This window comes from Linepithema humile, chromosome 7, assembly GCF_040581485.1.
Source record: "Linepithema humile isolate Giens D197 chromosome 7, Lhum_UNIL_v1.0, whole genome shotgun sequence".
Classification (NCBI taxonomy): Eukaryota; Metazoa; Arthropoda; class Insecta; order Hymenoptera; family Formicidae; genus Linepithema; species Linepithema humile.
Window position 1 is genome coordinate 1,719,080 of NC_090134.1, and position 17,961 is coordinate 1,737,040.

General features: G+C 40.8%; 1 protein-coding gene and 1 long non-coding RNA gene across 12 annotated transcripts in view; one reads left to right on the forward strand and one right to left on the reverse strand.

The window, feature by feature from the left end:
* The window catches only part of heph (polypyrimidine tract-binding protein 1 heph), a 365,110-nt gene that overhangs the window by 75,587 nt on the left and 271,562 nt on the right, over positions 1-17,961 (forward strand). For 6 of the 11 annotated variants that reach the window (XM_067358872.1, XM_067358873.1, XM_067358871.1 and 3 more), the window contains one exon: positions 2,374-2,497. The exons of 2 other annotated variants lie outside the window; for them this stretch is intronic. In XM_067358872.1, the coding sequence (XP_067214973.1) occupies positions 2,492-2,497 (6 nt within the window). In that variant the 5' untranslated portion in view covers positions 2,374-2,491. Of the gene's footprint in view, positions 1-2,373; positions 2,498-10,290; positions 10,373-10,799; positions 11,450-17,961 lie in introns of those variants that run through there. 3 more of the 11 variants (XM_067358876.1, XM_067358877.1, XM_067358875.1) reach the window with 2 other exon arrangements.
* LOC105678420 (uncharacterized) lies at positions 6,310-9,132 on the reverse strand. The gene is made up of 3 exons (XR_001101702.2): positions 8,235-9,132; positions 7,538-7,815; positions 6,310-7,452 (listed from the first exon to the last, which is right to left on the reverse strand). It is a non-coding gene; the product is annotated as an uncharacterized lncRNA (long non-coding RNA).

Here is a 17,961-nt window from a genome sequence, read left to right on the forward strand (position 1 = left end):
TACATGGTGTGACAGTTAAGTTTTCGGATTATTATAGTAATACTACTATGCTGTCAATCGGGAATCAACGGGACTAGTTAGAGAGAACATTTATTTATATGAAGTTATAATTTTAATTAGTTTGGTTGATGCGTTCAAGTTGCATAATTGTTTTATTGAGATTGGTTTTTTCGTCGTATCGAAGTTTAAAATGGAACAAAAAACAGCGATTGAATTTTATGCCAGCTAAAATCTTACGTACTGTCTCTCTATTGATTCCTCTTTTAACACCCTAACATTCAAAATTCGATCTTCGGCCAAACACTTTTGAATAATTCCATCGACTTTTTTCTTCTGGGAGTTGAAGGCCGGCCTTTCCATTCATCGTTTTCTAACAACTGTCACTCTTCTTTGAATCTTTTATGCCATTACACTTCTCGATAAATATTTTTCACGCACTTTTCAACCTTTTAAATGTTTCTGTAGCTGTTTTCTTTTGCACAAAATTTAACCACTGCTCTTTGCGTTAGTAGTATTACTGTAGTAATGTCAGTCCGCGAACTTAATTATCACACCGTGTATATGCGTATAATACATATATTCATCTTATACAAAATGGAAATCCAAAAGTCACGCTTATATAATTATTTTTTACGAACGATTGCGTGTGCAAGTGTATACAGTGAGTGAAACCCATAACCTTGAGTGTGAATTTACGTCCCGTCGTGTAGTAATCGCGAGGCGTGAAGAATCGCTCTCTTTTGTGTCGCTAGGTAGCATGAGTGGAATAATTATTCTTCGTCCGTTTCTACCTTACCATTAATTAATACTGACGGACTAATAATACTAATGTAACCGCACCTATTGCACGTATAAAGGCGTATATGATTTCGGAGCCACGGATTCCGCGCTTTTGTGCCACGAATATAAAGATTTACCATATTTGCGAAGAAGGTGCGCGAACAAGGACAGGAGGAGCGTGTATCTCACGCACCAGACGATACCCTTGTTCGTGAAAGAAACGCGGAATATAATAGATACGGGAAAATAATGGGTAGGGATTTCACCTCCCGAATGATATTTATTGATTCATTTAAAAGCACGGCCGCGGGCTCGATACCCCATATGCTACCCCATATTTTTAGATCGTGCTATTCTCTACTTAGAACCGTTTATTTTTCTTTTAACGTGTCGTCGAAGAAAAAACGAAGCGTACGGCAACAGGCGGCTTAAGGTCACGCGAAGTTATCATACGTGTGTCCTATACATGACGCAGCAGCGAGGCTGTGTCGAACATGAGGGTCGATGCGGTTAACAGCCGCTTTACGCTACATCGACATAGATTGCACAGTCATTATAATATTATTCTGTAATATTATCATTTGCAAGTGAAGCCGGCAACTTGCAAGCGCATCTTGTAATCTGCACGATGAACATTTCGCATTGGAATGACTTTTTTGTTTTTATGCAAGTTCCATTTCCACCGTAGTTTCTTATAGATCCCTTCCTTCAAATTTTCAAGGAAGAGAATGCTCGACTTGAATTTTATCGAAGAATAACTTCTGTAAATAAATAGCAGTGAGAGATATTTTTCGCACATTCGTCTCTTTTTATTCTTGTTATGTTTTATTACATTCGGTAATGATCTCATTATTAAGGACATTTGTAGCTACGCTTTTAGACGTAAGATATCCGACGCGACCTTTCTCGAGCCAATAAAGCGTGATATATCGCCCAAGTTTTAATGAAGGGTATCTAATTCCGTCATCTGCGAGGAACAAAAATTAAAACTTGCATCGAAACATCAGGGCGGCTATAATCGAATTGTCGTGGAAAGTTTCAGCTTTCGCGCGTAACCAGATTTATTTCGCGAAATATCCGTGACTAAGTGCGCCGATGATTCAATTTAATATCCGATATCCAATTTAAATCGTAACGTGCATATAGATTAAAACGAACGTATTGCCTGCAAAAAATTCTCTCTCTGTGCTTACGGCGGAAACACTCGCGACTGTTTGCGAAGAAAAAAGGATAGAAAGAATGCAAAAAGCTTGTTAACGCCGCGCAACCGAGTTTGTGATTAATTCGCGCCGTAAATGATACGCCGCTTTTTACAAATATAATCCGGGAACTCCGCACCGGACTTTGCTTGCTCGCCACAAGCTTTGAAAGTCACTTAAGCGAGCTTAACATTTCGCACTTCACAGGCTATCAGTTTATTCGCGACGCATTCGTAACGCGGTTTTCATATTTTTATCGCGAATTAAATTACCGACAGTTGGGTAATTATTCGGATAATACTTATTTCTTTTTTGCCATTCTTTTTGACACTTTTTCCATTGCAAAAATTTTCAGGGCGCAACACAGTTTGTTATAATTTCTTGAAATTTGCAGATCCAAATTTGCCTGCTGTAGCTTGCCGGTGTTTATGCGTCTGGGTCAAAGCGTCAAAATACACGGAACGTTCCTGGTAGGCGTTATTTGAACGGCGCGAAGTTTTGGCGAAATCGTTATGTCGGTAAGTCAAACAGCGACCGAGCACGAAGGAAGGCGTTGGTTGGGCGAAGTTGGCGACGGGCCCGGCTTACGTTTTCGCTGATAGAGATAGAGATAGGCGGGCAGAGAGATAAATAGACAGGCGCGGGTGGGTAGGTAGGTATGTATCACGCGAGGAAGAGGAAGAGGCGAACGGCGAGACGGGGAGAGGATCCGAAGGTAGATTCTAGGACCGCGCTTAGTAAGAGACTCTGACATGGCGGTTAATTAACTCGCCATACTGCGGCAAGCTGCTGGGGATTGACTTGTCTGCGGCAATTAACGCTCCCATGGTTCTCGCAAAAATAGCTTTTCACGGCGCGCGATTTATGGCAACTCGCGTGTACAACTGCGCGACACTCGGTAGATCATCGCGAATTATTGCCGTATCAGAATACGAGTCATATACGTGGCGTGAAATTTTAACGTAAAATTATACTACTTTGAATGAATTTCAAGCAATTCCTAGCAAATTGAAGGATGTTGGTCGATTAATAAGTCCAAGCTGATGCTTGGTCGACGGAATTAGACGTGATTGAAATGATGCCAACGCGTCTTTTCCTTTCAACTGCCGTAACTGTCGGTGTCAGACTGCTATTATCTCTCATTGCAAATTACTGCTTCGTTAATATGGTAACGCATCGGTCAAGATTGCGAGTGACATCGCAGACAAAATACCAGCCAGTTTCGAGACTAGCAATTAATAACATGAGAAAGAGGACGCGTTAGAGTGTTAAATTTTATGACGCGTGTGTAGTAATTGAATTATATAAACAAAATGAATCAAGTGGCATTTATCAAGTGTTTTGTCGAATTTTATATTCTCAAGCTAGAATTTTATTCCATCTAATTCTGATATTTTTGGTGATATTTTCCGGGTGAGTGATGTTTCATTGTTTCTGACTAACGCGATGTTGTTTGTAAAACGATGGAAGAAGCAACATATAAAGAGAGCAGAGTGTAAGTGAAGGGTCAGACAAGCGGGTCGATTAATTAACCGAGAGACGGACAGCAGATGGTGCATGTCGTGGAGACGCAAGGCGCAAGAAAGGAAAAGTAAAGAGAACGAACGAAAGTAGCGGCGCGACTGCGGCAACATCGTTTTTATAACTTTAAGAGCCCGATACACATCGAGAATATTTGAGTCACCTACATAAACTGATAAAAAATATATTAACTTAGTAAACATGCATTGATTAATTTTAGTTATTATAATTGATTTACAAATTTTTACATTTATATAATTCGATAGCTATATTAGTAGATTTGTAAAATTAATATTTCAAATATAGACCGTCTTTTGTTTGTTTTTTCTTTTTTCTTTTTGTATCGTTTTGTTTGCCAAATTAATTTTAAATTAGAATTAGTCATTTAAATCTTCTTTAAGTCTAGCGAATGGCAGAAGTTTAATTTAAAGAAGTATAATAATTTTTGAAATAAATATTAATAAAAAAAAAAAAAAAAAACATAAGAACGATTAATGAATACAAAAATGGATGTAAAAAAGTCCATTTTTATATTGTTCGTGATAGTATCTTGAAGAATTCGTGATTTGAAGCATTTACTTGGTTTAATCCAGCTAAAATACAGCACTGGCAGATTCGACTCTCGTGATCTAGCGCCGACGTCGGCGTTCTTAGCGAGCGGGGGAGCGTCATTACTTAATTTAGATTAATTTCAGTTCCCTTGCTTCTGACTCGTCGTTCGCACAACTCAACCATCCCGAACGTTCCTTGAAATATTTACAAAATAATATATCACGCGAAGGTATATCACGTTTTATTTAGTAATCTGTGATAAGTGATGCAACATGATAACGTCATTGGATGTCACACGGGAAATTTTTCTAACGACATATAGTTTCAGACGAATTAGAAAGACGTAATGTTGATGCAACCGATAAGTATTATGTTGAAAGCCTTGAAATTTAGTATGCACGTACATCCATCTTCATATACGGCGTATAAAGCATCGATATTTTTCATCGGCTATAAATATCGCTGCGGACACGCCGCGGTATCCGCCGTTATGCTTAACACGGTAAATAAATATAAAAATACAGTCGTAGGAAATAGACACTTGATAAATTGTCGTATATTAAAATTTGCCGGAAGATGTATACAAATTAGATGAAATATCTTGATGTAATGCGTTCTAAATTTTAATTTGCATGGCATTCACAGTCGCATTCGTAACATCGTTATTATATGATTGTGGAGCGATTTACTTGACAGACATTGCGGTAAAATGCAATTCGTTTCTAGGGTTTAATAGATATAAACCTGTCTCTCCCAATAGAGAATTTACTGAATGACGAAACAGACAGCGGCAGGTAGACACCATAGAGCGTATCTCATTCTATTATACGACTTACCGGTTAGAACAAGTCTCGGATTCAGGTTCACGGTTACCTGATCACGATAGCCGATAGCATTCAGTCGAGTCGCCTAATCGTTCGCGTTTCGCTTCGATTACTTCCGTCGGAGCGTGTATGCGAGTTGATCGATTTCGTAACATTCTGAACTTACTTTCATTCGAAACAATCATTCTCGTTTTCGCGCGATGTAAATTAATTCGTGCATTGTTTTACCTAAAAAAAATCTCTGCAACATTGCAAATAGTTAAGCAACATAAACAAAATATTCGTTTAGTCAGATTTAGTTATTTTTATTGTATTTAAGAAGCAAAAAGATATGTGATACAATATTTGCCACTTTTCATCAATGCAAATCTCTCGCTTTTAAAGCAAGATCTGCACATATATATTTCATGTACGGCAAACATCTTGTAGAAATAGATAATAGAGATTTTACGCGACTCTACGGTTTCGCGAAACAGCTGATTGATTTATAGCGATCTACTTAATGTAAGTTTTTCCGGAACTGGGCGTGAAGTCTAATCGCCCACTCGAGCAAGCGTTTCTAGCTGTTCATCCGAGTGATGGACGACGGCACTTGTGCCAAGCGAGCGTCGCCCTACATTGAGACAATTCGTGAGATCGTAGGTGTTTGTTCCCATCAAATTTCAAGACACATCTCCATCTTAACAGTCTTGAAGAAAAATTTCAAAGAAAACCTTATTTACGATTTGTAGAGTTTTTAGAAAATTTTTATTAATCTGTAATACTTATACTTTAAGATACAAAGTCAATATAGTTAGCATAAGGATTTAGAACTATAGATTTCTTTTTTAATTTTGAAAATTAAGATTCTACAATCGGCGAGTACCTCTCGCAGAGCCAGCAATACGGACGATGCGCGAATTTACAGAAGGTTAAGACCCATAAGTCTTCGTCGTGACTTTACGGCGGCGCGAAAAGGCTTCTTGGTCAAACGGCGGTCGCGATAAATCTTAATTCGCACGTTGAAACGCGGCGTTTAGCGTTTCACACCGGGTGAGATATGGCCTGCTCGTTGTCTCTCTCTTTCGCGTCGCGAATGCTGTTTTCGGGATTTGAAGCTGCAAAATGCGCTGGCAGAATATTCACAAGCTAGAGCTCATTTCTCTTTTGCGACCTCATTTGCATATTTTATCACTGGATTGCATCGATGAAAACGCTTTATTTCCGCTCCGGGGCGTTTCGATAGGGTCGAATAGATTCTCAGCCTTGGAGTTGATAATGATATGACTCATGACGACTAACGACTCTGACAATGCACGTGAGAACTCAGATTTGTCTTAAATCTCACTAAGGTATTTTGTGATAAATTTAAGATTAGTCTAAATATTCGCCAATCTTTTGTGACAAGTTTCAAATTTTTTATATTGCTTATTTTAAGAATTATAAGTCTCAGATTAGGTTTCTGTTATGATGAAAAAATTTTATTCCAAATTACATTTTGTGTTTGTCACGTCTCATTTTATCGAAACGTACATCTCTACAAATATTCACGAAATAAGATGTTGAAAGATTTCCGAGTCTGTTTATTCACTTGAAAGACTCTTTATTTTTGTTCAGGGAATGAAAGCGGCGGGCGATTTTGGCCTTGAGTTGTGAGTTGTTCGATAAAATAGGAGGTAATTTAAAATAATTGTGCCATTAAAATGATGAAATTATAGCCGCTTTTTCTCTAACGATCACGACAGTTTTTAAACAAATGCATCAACAACATACACTCGTCATATGATGAAATCGACTTCAACCTTGATGGAACAATAATCGTGTCAAAGTGTATTGATTATGGCATGGATTAAGGAAATAGGCACGCTATAATCAATCGACTATATAACAAATATGAAATCGCGTGATTGTCTCCGACGATAGCGTGATAAGCCTGCCTGAATAAAATAGGACATTAATAACTATACATGAAGAATCGATAAATAACCTTTTCATTCTTACATTAGATGATAAAAGGAATATGACACTTTATAAAATGTTAGAATGTATATAATAAGATAAATCTTATTATATATAATATATCTCGTGCATTTGTGTGAAAAAAATTAAATATATTTTGAAAGAATTTTAAGTCAAAGATACCGTATAAAATTAGGAACAAAATAGTGATTTGCCTTTTAAATTATGGTATATAAATAGCGCTTACGGTCGTGCGAGCGGAGAGGAAAGTTGAATTATGATAATCGACAGTGTCGCAATTGAACCTGAGCAAACGACTGATTCAAGATTCATGAACTTGTATGTACTGTTGCAATCTCATATAACTCAGAACACGGGATCTACTTTTCCGAGCAAGTTTGCGAACAGCTGACTTTATCAGGATAAATCCGCGAGCCATAAAGCATTCTTGCCCCCTGATCCGATATCCTCTATTCTCGAATCGGTGAATCTGATTCGAACTCAAAACAGGCGCGAACGGGGGAAAGTAAGCCTCTGTCTTCGTAGTTTCCAGGCGGGTAGGCCACGCACATCCCTCACGAAGTAGGGGGTAACGATCTGATCCTGTCCCACGAGGAAACCGCGAGAACCATTTCGCCCTACGGATACATTCGAACCTACATTTTTTAAGCGTGGTCCTTGGATCCATTTTTTTTCTCCCCCCCATACTCTTCCGATACGTACCTTCTCTGACGCAGGAGGAGTACATACACTACTGTTCGCGTTCGTAGCGTATACAGCGCGAATGTGCAATCATTCGCGCGAGTGTGTGCGCGAAAGGCTCTCGCTCTCGTCCTTTGTGCGAGTTGGGATCCTGTGGGTATGTTCCCATGCAAATATGCAGGGCCGCACGATCCAACGCTTCTTTTGTCCAACGTGATGCCAGCCATTCCGCCGACTAGTCACATGTTGCGTCTATATCGCACCTTTGAATATGAGACCAGGCGTCGAACACCTGATATCTGAGGAGAGAAAAATTGATGCTTTACAGTACGCTTCGAGGAAAAAAAACTTTGTTTAATTCAATATTTTAATGCAAATAATCTTTTAATTTCTCTCTTCTCGTTCAACGTGCAGATGGGAGTTTCATTTATAAACGCAGCAACTCGTAATGCTGTAGCGAACAATGCATTATGAGTGCTGAGTAATACAGCTATTTATATGAATAAACACACAGCGCGCTGAGTACAAGTAATCCTTGCCAATCGACAGTAATGTTGGCAATTTGAATTTATGTAAACCTTACAAAAGCGCGTTTAATTCGCCTTAAATAGGTTACTTCGAATTTCACGTTGCACAACGACAATATTGCGGGGTTTCGTGTACGCGTGATGAACGAATTTCACTGATTAATCGGTTGATACGTGATACGCTGACTTACGGTTGCTTTTCGCAAGGCAGTACGATGGTTACGTCGTCGAGCTTCGTTTGATGTGCTCTCACCGTTACGATTTGCTTTCCATCTTGCACATGTGCACTACATCGTATGTGCAAACTTGCAGAATTGCAATGCAATCGTGACATATGTTGGTAGTTTTCGCACCTGTGAACTTTATTCTAATGCGTTGAATCTATTAACTCTAATAGCAAAATCGATTAAAATGCTCATTTTTGAGATTAGAAGCGAAAATCATTTAGGGAATGTAAAAATATGCAAGATTTACAAATAGATATCTATTATTTCAGCATGTATTATATAAATGGAAAATAATTTGTATCATATTGAAACTTTGTAGGACGGGTAATGTCACGTCGGTGGATTTAGATAAAAGAATCGATATTATGCTCTAATGCAACATTTTCCTCCTTCCGTTGCTACGCGAACATTTTATACTGAACATTTCTTGATCGCTCGCGTGTCGAGAGGATATAAACTCCTTTTTATGTCGTCTAAAAATCGAAGAATTTATTTCCGAGCGGATGCTGGAGAGCATCTAATAGGGGCATCGGTCCAAACCTCTCGGGACCCGTTGTCAAAAATACGCGGTCCGCGGCTAAAAATACCCCCGCGAGCGAAAGTGTACGAAGAAAATGGGGGGGACCCGTATCGAGTAACATACATATCGCGTCGAAAAATACTCCGGCATTCGAACATAAAACGCAATCCGGTTTCCGCGCGCGGGTCCCCACAGAGAGAGAGAGAGAAAGAAAGAAAGAAAGAAAGAAAGAAAGAAAGAGAAAGAGGACCTCACTCGGAGAGTTGGTCGTCTGAGAGGGCCTTTATGTGCGCGGATCGCAGACGGTTGAGGGCCCTTCTGCTCTCCCCCCCTCTGCCCCTTTCCATCCCCTCTAAATCCCCCCCCCTCCTATCATGGTAGGCCCGCGCTCTTCTCTTCATACACTACTATCCAACACAAAGCATCGTTCTCTACCGCGGCGTGCAAGGTCTCCCGTTCGTTTCCCTGTACACCCTGTCACTCCCCCCGCTTCTTTCTGCTACCCTCCACGTTTATCCCTCTCATCACGCTTTTACACGGCGCGTACTGTCCTCGTCCCACCGACTCGTTTCTTCTTCGGGGCCCATCCGCTGCTTCCTCTCTCACCTTGCCTTGCCGAGCCGTATTCTTTTCCTCCTGTATGATCATCGTGCACGTGTATATATACCGGGTGAATCATAAGGCGGTTCTTTGTACACGCGATGAATTCAAATACTACAAGGTGCTCGAAGGATGAGCGGCGTTCAGTCGATTCTACCCTCAGAGAGCAAGGATGAATAATTTTTTAAAAGAATCTTTTTTTTTTACATATAGACAGACATATGTCAAATCAAATTGGACAATTTTTGTTGCTGAGTACGTTTTACATTTACAATTTTAACGAGGCTTTCCTTGAAATGTACTTTTTAGAAATAACGCGAGTTTCGGTTTGCTGCCGATTGCTGTCGTAATACGCATTCATAATTCCGCTAGATATGCTGGACTATTTTCGAACGATAGAATATTACTCGTTGAAATAAAATCGAAATTTGGATTATGCAAATATCAATAGGATCCATATTATGCAAATACAGTCAAGATGTATTCTATGCAAATTCGTATTATGCAAATATTCCCAGCAGGAACATTTATTTCCACTTTCCTACGCGAGCATTCTACACGAATTTACACTTTACAACGCATCGCGAATTATTTACCAAACATTACGACGAATTAAATTACAACAAGTGTTTACGAGTGCTTTAACAACGCGTTCGCGTCGTCAGTGGAAAATCGCTCCGCGAGGAAATCGAAGATTAAACAGCGTCGCGTGTAATCGCCAGCGGATATCTTGCGGACACCCCGTATACACCCTGACGCGCCTCCTACGTCGTTCTCCAACACATCGGCAGCGGATCGAGTCGAGTCGGCTGTTGCCGGCTGCGAGCCTGTCCCCTTCCCAGCGTTCCGTGAAGCCTACGTTCCCCCTCTACCGCCTGGAGCGTCAGTTGCCCCGCGTCCCTTTGCGGAGTCGGAATCGTTGTGTAGTTTCCCCGCTCGTGTCCCCGCGCCGCACCTGGTCCACCACACGTTCGACACTACGGTGAGTCTCCCCTCTCTTCACCTAACCTTCTCTCCGCAAAGCCAATGCGTCTCGGCCCCTCACCTCCCGTCGACGTTCTCGTGGCATGCCACGACTCGTAGCGAAGTTTTAACGTCGCCTCTCTCTAACTCTACTCACGGCGTTCCTACGATTTTTCACCGGATCTATTACGCGAAGTTAGTTGCGCGACGCTCTTGAAGTTTTTATTGCGAACAAACGTATTTGTCCTTCCCTTTCTTTCTTTCTTTTCACTTACTTTTTCACGCGCATTTCCGTCTCCGTCCGTGTTTCGCACCTACGTGCGCCTCGTTTGAATTTTCCTCCTTTGTCCTTCTTACTCTCGCCATCTTGCTCTGCCGGTGTCGTCTTTCTCTCTCTTACTCGTTGGGTGTTTACCCCCCGGCAAAACGGACGATCGGTTAGTGCATGAACGGAGTACAACGTGACGCGACATTGTACGTATAGTCAAGCCTCTCGGTATACTCTTGTGTGGTCGAGAGCCGGAGTGAGAGGGGCAGACGGATAGAGAGAGACGGTGGCCGCACGTAGCTCACAAGGAAAGGCGGAGAGAGGAAGGAGAGCAGTAGCTAGCCGGTGGTGCGTCGTCGTCGTGCGCTTCCTAACCTCCAAAACGGTTCCTCGCGACAAGCGACGCGTACGTACGTGTGGTAAAACGGAGCGACGCCGCCACCTCGATTGCGCGCGCGTGTATCTCTCTCGTGACATTGCTTCGATTCAAAACGACGTCTAATTTGCAGTCGCAGCCGTTGTCGCCGTTTCACGATTATTTTTCGCGTGTGTGTCTCGTGTCGGTTGTCGGCACGATAAAAGCAGAGTTAGTACTGTGAAACGAAAATACGTGAAATAAAGTTTTTCGTGTTCAAATTTAGTTGTCTGTGCCGCGGGTTTGTGAGTGACGAACGAAAAAAATAACTACGCTGCTGCCAGTATTCGAGTATTCCACGGATATTCTACGGATATTCTATGGAATTCGTCTAGACATCTTCATCGTCGTTGTCATTGTCATCGTCGTCATCGTCGTCGTCGCCGTCTGTCTGGAAGCCTACCGTGGACACGGTTAGTATAGTTTGTTGTTAATTGTTACTGCGGACCGATGCGTGCGATACACGACAGTCCGCACGACCGGCGAACGTGATACTACGGTGAGTTGCGTTTTCCGGCATGCGGAGTGGCCGCACGCGGTGCGCGCGCTTAGAAACGCGCTGAATTTCTCTCTCCGGTTCTTTGTGTGCGCCGAGATCGAAAGCGCATGTCCGGCAAGTACGTTCACACGTTGAAACTAGCCGTTACGACGTCAATCTGCATGTCTTGATGCGAATATTACAAATTTCCGTTGGCGTGATTGTTGTCAAATTTCGACGCTTTTGTTGATCAATAATCTGCTTTCCGTAGATGCTGTCGCGGTAGTGTCTGTTCACTCCTAATCACTTATCCTTTTCATTTAGTGACATCTTGAACACATTTTTGCTTTTTCGCGCGGATTTTGGAGCGCAACTCGATTCGCGCAGCTGAACGGAAATGTGTTGAGGGAAAACACGTGCAACTCCTTTTTATTAAATTATCAAATAGAAATTATTGTTCTAAACCATAATCGAACTGTGTGAAGCAAGAAAGGACAATGATATACGTCCATTCATGTGTACAAATAATTGATTCAGAAGAAAATAGCGCATTGATTGATTTAATCAGCGAATTAAAAAAATTTAAAATTTTAATAGATATTGTTCACAACGAAGCAGTCGAGACGAGACATTATATTATTGCTTGTGTTAGCTTGCGTTCTTAACAGGGATGTTTCACAAACAGAGGCTCATTAATTTTTATTTCTATGCAATTAAATTCTCGCATTATAGAATTAAATTTTACAGTTGATGTGTACAAACAGAGATTTGTCATTTTCAAAGGAGTTTATACATGTGGTGTTTATGTGTACTCTCTATGTGTCTCTCTATACATTTATTTGTCTAGCATTTTTTTGTGTGAAAAACTCTTAAATATTCATATCACAACGCCGACTAACTACATCATTTTCCGCCATCTCGCACGAGCCTTAGAAATGAAATACGACCAACATTTTCTACATGAAAAATCTGATTTGTACAAATGTATCTCGTGGAAAAATCATTTATTCCTAGAAAACGGTCGTATTGTGAGGTATGAAAACGAAACGATAATGGCAATCTGACAAGCGTTAGTCCGATATCAATGGGACTGCGGCGCGTTGCGTTCGCATTCGCAATAACGAGACGGCCGGGCGAGCGCTTTTTTGCGGGGCGGTGGGCGTAAAAATTGCTGCCATAAACAGTCTAGCTTGGCTACCGGTGGCGCATAGTTACGCGGCTTATCGTGGCGCCGCATTGCGCGGCGCGGTACGGCGCGACGCGGCGCAACGGCGCGTTCCTCGAACTCTCGGCCTCGTACGTACGTGCGCTGCACCGTGCGCATGTATGCACCTGGCCTACGGTACCTTGGCGTGATACGTCGGATTGGTACGTCAGGTTCTTCAGGATCGTGAGAATTGCCGCTGTACACGTCTCCTACATCAGGCCGTCTTATATGCCGCTGTGTTTCCGCATTGTTGTTTAGGGTTTTCCGATTTATTTTTGCCAAGAAAGTAGATTGCTGAAAATTTTTGCATTTGCTTGGAACCTTTTTGAAAATATACGTCTAAGAACGTGAAGAAATTTTAGTAAACAATTTTTTTTTTATTTTAAAAATCAGCATTAATGTATTGAATAACTTCGAAGTAATTTGCTTCGGAATGCTAGTTTGCTGTAAAATGTTTTCTGGTTGCAAAATACCACTCTGCAACAAGGTGCATAGTTCGCTATAAAATGCAGAAGTATGCCAAATGCTTAGTTTGCTTCAAAATTCCGATACTTTTGCATTCACGACGTGAGATTGAAATTTGTATCCTTTTGGCGCGCGCCTCTATTGAACAAGATTGTCGTTGTCAACGACGCTATTGTCAATAGAAACTAGGCTGCAAACCGGCAATCAGAGCGTACCTTCTTGCAAGTCGAACACTAGCTCGACGCGAGCCTCACAAACGACCGAGTGAAGAAACTTAGCGCATGTAATTGCTTGCTCGGGAATTAGAAACCACACCTTTTGCATTCGCACGCGAGCGTCGCTACTCGACATAATAGGAAAGCTACTGTAATCGCGATTAATTACGGTGTGGGTTTTTTGTGTACAAAAAATGGTGTAGTCAGGTTCGCTCATGATTAAGTTAATTATTCATTCTTTGCAGAATTATTGTTTTTAATTGCAGTTCTTTTTGCACGTTTCTTCTTTTGCAGTTCGTAAAATCGACTCGATCCAGTGTTCCACGCGTAACGTCAATAGAAATCGAAGAAATATTCTCTCGTCGGTAGTTTTTTTCGTCCGTCGAAAGGGTTCATGGGTTACTTCGCAATTCACGCCGTACCTCGCCCTGAAATTCCACGGCCGGTGATATCGGCCGTAATTGTGGCCGTGATCCGAATATCGATGACTAAGACCGTCTCGGCTGTATTTTTGCGCCACGAATGGTAATCACCGCGACATTCGCGAAACCGAGAGCTATTTTCTTCGATGATGCACTGCCGACACCTGTGCCGGTATGTCGCGATCGTGCACTTTATGATTAAACCATTTTTTTGCCGCGCTCGCTGCCCGAATCGCAAGAACCGGTTTTCGCTATCATCAGGTCCTCTTTCTACCACGCTTTATCGTCGCGCCGTAACCGAGACTAAAATCGCCACGGCTCATCACTATGCTGAACACGTTTCGCAATTCGAGAGAATTCGAGAGAATTCGAGCTCTCCGTTTAGCCTCGAACGTTCTCGACAAACCGATGTTAGACGCGTTAGATTTCGTGACTTTGCTCTTGCCATGTGAAAATATTGACTCGAACAATCGAGAAAGTTGCATCTTATTATCGTGATAAAATCTGTTCACTAATTCAGTACAATAATATTCTATTTGATCAAGGATGAAGCATCTAAATTGTGATGCTTTTTTTTATTTTGCTGTCTCTTCGCTAGCTAATCGTAAAATTAATTTATATTTGATAGAAATATCAGTACCAGAAAATTTGATTTTATCGCTAATGGATGACAGACGATGGATTTCATTGGCTGATTATAGATTTATTATTGAGTTTCAAAGAAGCTGACAGGTTGCGAAAACTCGTTTACCGATATTTTATGACTGCATTGCGAGCTGCGCTCATGTTAGGTGTCTCATTTTACCTTCATATCGATCCGACGTGTCATCCCTTTTAATCTTTTCTTTCTTTTCGTTCTTCGTCGTTTAGTGTTAAAGCACTATGGCGGACGTTTTCAGAACGTATCATACTCGCAATTTATGGGAACCCTATGCCGAGAATGCCGAGCATGCGCTGGAACGATCTTAGGGACCTACGAGCGACTAAATGCTTCCCATAATCGAGATATTAAAGGATTTATTAAACGCGGAAGGTCAATTTGGTCCCTTGACTTTTACAAGTTAATAACCTTTTCTTTCGTAAGACATTTTCGTGAGCTAATCACGATTGCTGTTATCTTAATTAGGACCGTAACTATCGATTTCATGCTAATTAGATTGTAATAGAATGTTCAGCTTCGTGTTATCTTGTTATTTTTTTTTATACTGATATGACTTAATAGCTCCTTTACATGCCATTAAAGTAACATATTGAAAAGTTTTAATTATTCAACTCATGAGTGAGACGTTGAATTTTATTTAATAATGATTAGTTGTAATAATAAAAATTTCTATATTTAACGACTATTTCAGTGGCAATTAATTTTATCAAGTTAATTCAAATCATCTCGATTATTCAGATCGTCCAAAAGTATAAAGCAATCTGTCAATTCTTTTTTTCTTCTTTATCACAAGTGGAATTTTTTCCTTTCGAAGTTCTTTTCTTCTATTTTCTTTCAGTTGGATTTGGACCTCTCGTATTTTGGGTTTGCGAAGCGTATCATATTTTTCTATTCCGACGTTTATGGCCGACGTGTCGTGACCCGTCGATTTTTCTTCCGCGATTCAAGATTTGTAAACGAGGATTACTTATACCTGAAAACTTTTCCCAGAAGGCACAAGGGACAACGGAAATTCTCTCAATAAAGAATTCTTTATTTGTAATGTCGAAAAAAAATGTTCTTTTTCTGTATTTTTTCTACTTTCTCTTCGCGATTTTTAGAGATAGATTGTTGAAAAATTTTGTTCGAATTCTTGCAAATGTATCGGTATTTGTATATAATGTTATAATTTACAGATATGTTTATAGCCAATTTGGATTGCTTTTGATGTTTGTTTCAATTGTCGATCGATGACATTCCGTTGTTTTGCGAAGCCATTCTTTGAAAAGAGCAATTTCTTTTCAATAATCGATTACTAGACAATATTTCCGTACTTTTTCTTTCTTTTTCTCTCTTTTTCTCTCTGCTTTCTGTATTTCGCGATTTGCGGTTTCTAAATCGCCGGGTTTGCTTTGCGCGAGAGAGAGAGTAGCATCGCAAGAAGAGTAAAAAAAACTTTCTTTTTTTTCTGTCTTACTTCTTTCTTTCTTTTTGTCTCTCTTTCCCCCCTTCCCCGTCTCTCTCTCTCTCTCTTTCTGCCTCCATCGGAACCTTCCACTCGGGTAAACACCCACCGGAAACTATCTCGTGGAAAAATAAGCAACGCACCAGGTTCGCGTGGCATTGACGTGATGCTTCGCGGAAAGCGGAACGCTATTTCATTCGGTATGAAACACAGAATTTAAGAGCCATCATCACGCGAGAGCCTTTTAACTCGTAAGTTGTCGCGTTACGAGTACTGCGCTTACATCAGTTTTTGTTTTGCAAAACTTTATTTTTATTTATTGTTAGTTTCCACACACAATACTCTAAAGCTGTTATGATATTTTTGCGCGTAAATTTTTTCGAGTACGGTTATCGGCCAATTTTCCTCCCTTAGCTCGACTAAATTTTGTGGACACATTTTTCTCTTTGCCGCGAAAAGGACGTTTAGTGTTTAGGCGCGTCTCTGAGAAGGCCGGCTCCATTTTCCCGGCGATCGAACGTCCAACAAGGTACTCGTAACTCATGTCGCGGGAAATTAATTAATTAAATCGCCCTCGTTGCGCGCCGGATGATCGATACTGAAAATTAACTGCCACCGTAATACTCACAACGCAGGCCCGTCTGTCTTTCCTGGACGGCCTGTCCGTTGACGAGGACGACAAATTAACGGACTGTCTAATAATTATGAATAAGCGGAATACCGATCGCGTGATCATTCCAGCTATATTAATAACGTTTGGTATGTCGCCCTAAATTTAAAACTTATAAAGCAATACCTTATTGTATACCTTGTAATACCATATCTTAATCTTTTGTAATCGGCATAATGGTTTCTGACTATCGATAAGAAAATAGTTCTAAAGAAAATAGTTCTTTTTCTAATTGTATGAACTTTTTTTTTTTAAACAAAAATTATTTTATATGCTATATGCGTCTGATTTTCGCTCGCTCTCACATGAACGTCACATAATATTGCAGTTTCCCATCTGTAATTAATTTGAAAATAATTTAAAAAAATAAAAAAATATACATATGTAGCCGGAGCCGCTGTGACATAGCGTCCAATGCAATAACCGGTAATTTTTATTTTTTGATCAACTATCGTCCTCGATTTCTGGAACGCGGTCGGAATAAAGGATTCGTTGGTCCGTCGCGTCCGTGCCGTAAATAAATCGACAGAATAGCGTCGCGGCGAGCCGCTGAAAATAACGCCATGAACCGCGCGCGCGCATGCTTCATCGTTGCTCGTCCGTGACGTTTGTCGGCCGGTTTCAAAAACAATTTCTACATCGCTTGTACTAAACCGCCGATCGTCGACACCGCGCATCCAATAATGCGAACTTTCGATAATCCGATCACGTCTCTTCGTTAATTAGATCGGATTATCGAGATTGCGCATCGGGAACACGATTTTTGGTTGCGTGGGCTAAAAACGATTTGCTCTCTTTTCCTTTCTCGTCTTCTCTCTCTCTCTCTTTTTTTTTATTTCGTTGAATCAATTTCTTGTTACGCGTAAGCTGTAGAAGCGTTCTCGCTGTCATGCGTAATTTTGGTTATATCCCTCTTTGGAAAATAGTTTTCGTCATACAGGGTGTCTCAGAGTGACTACGAGACAACGCTCGTGAGTGGTTAGAGAAGAGTAAACTGGATAGAAAAATTCTTTATTGTTTTGCAGTTTTCGCAATAATTATTAAAATATTAATTTTAAAAAATCGGCGAACGAGCGCGCGTTTCGCGTGGCATGACCGTGACATGTATGCTTTAGGCGTGCCAGCGACGAGCGTCGCTTGGCAACAAAAAATAAAGCGTTTACTTGCCTGTTACTTTCGCGCGTTACATATGTCCTTGTCGTACGACCAAACTTTTCGTTCGCCACGCGACACTCGCCGCTGTCACGCCTAGCGTACAGTTTAACCGCGCGAAACGCGCGTTATTCGATAATTCTTTTGAATTAATATCTCAATATTTATCGTGAGAATTGCAACAAGTAAAGAATTCTTCGTTCAGTTTTCT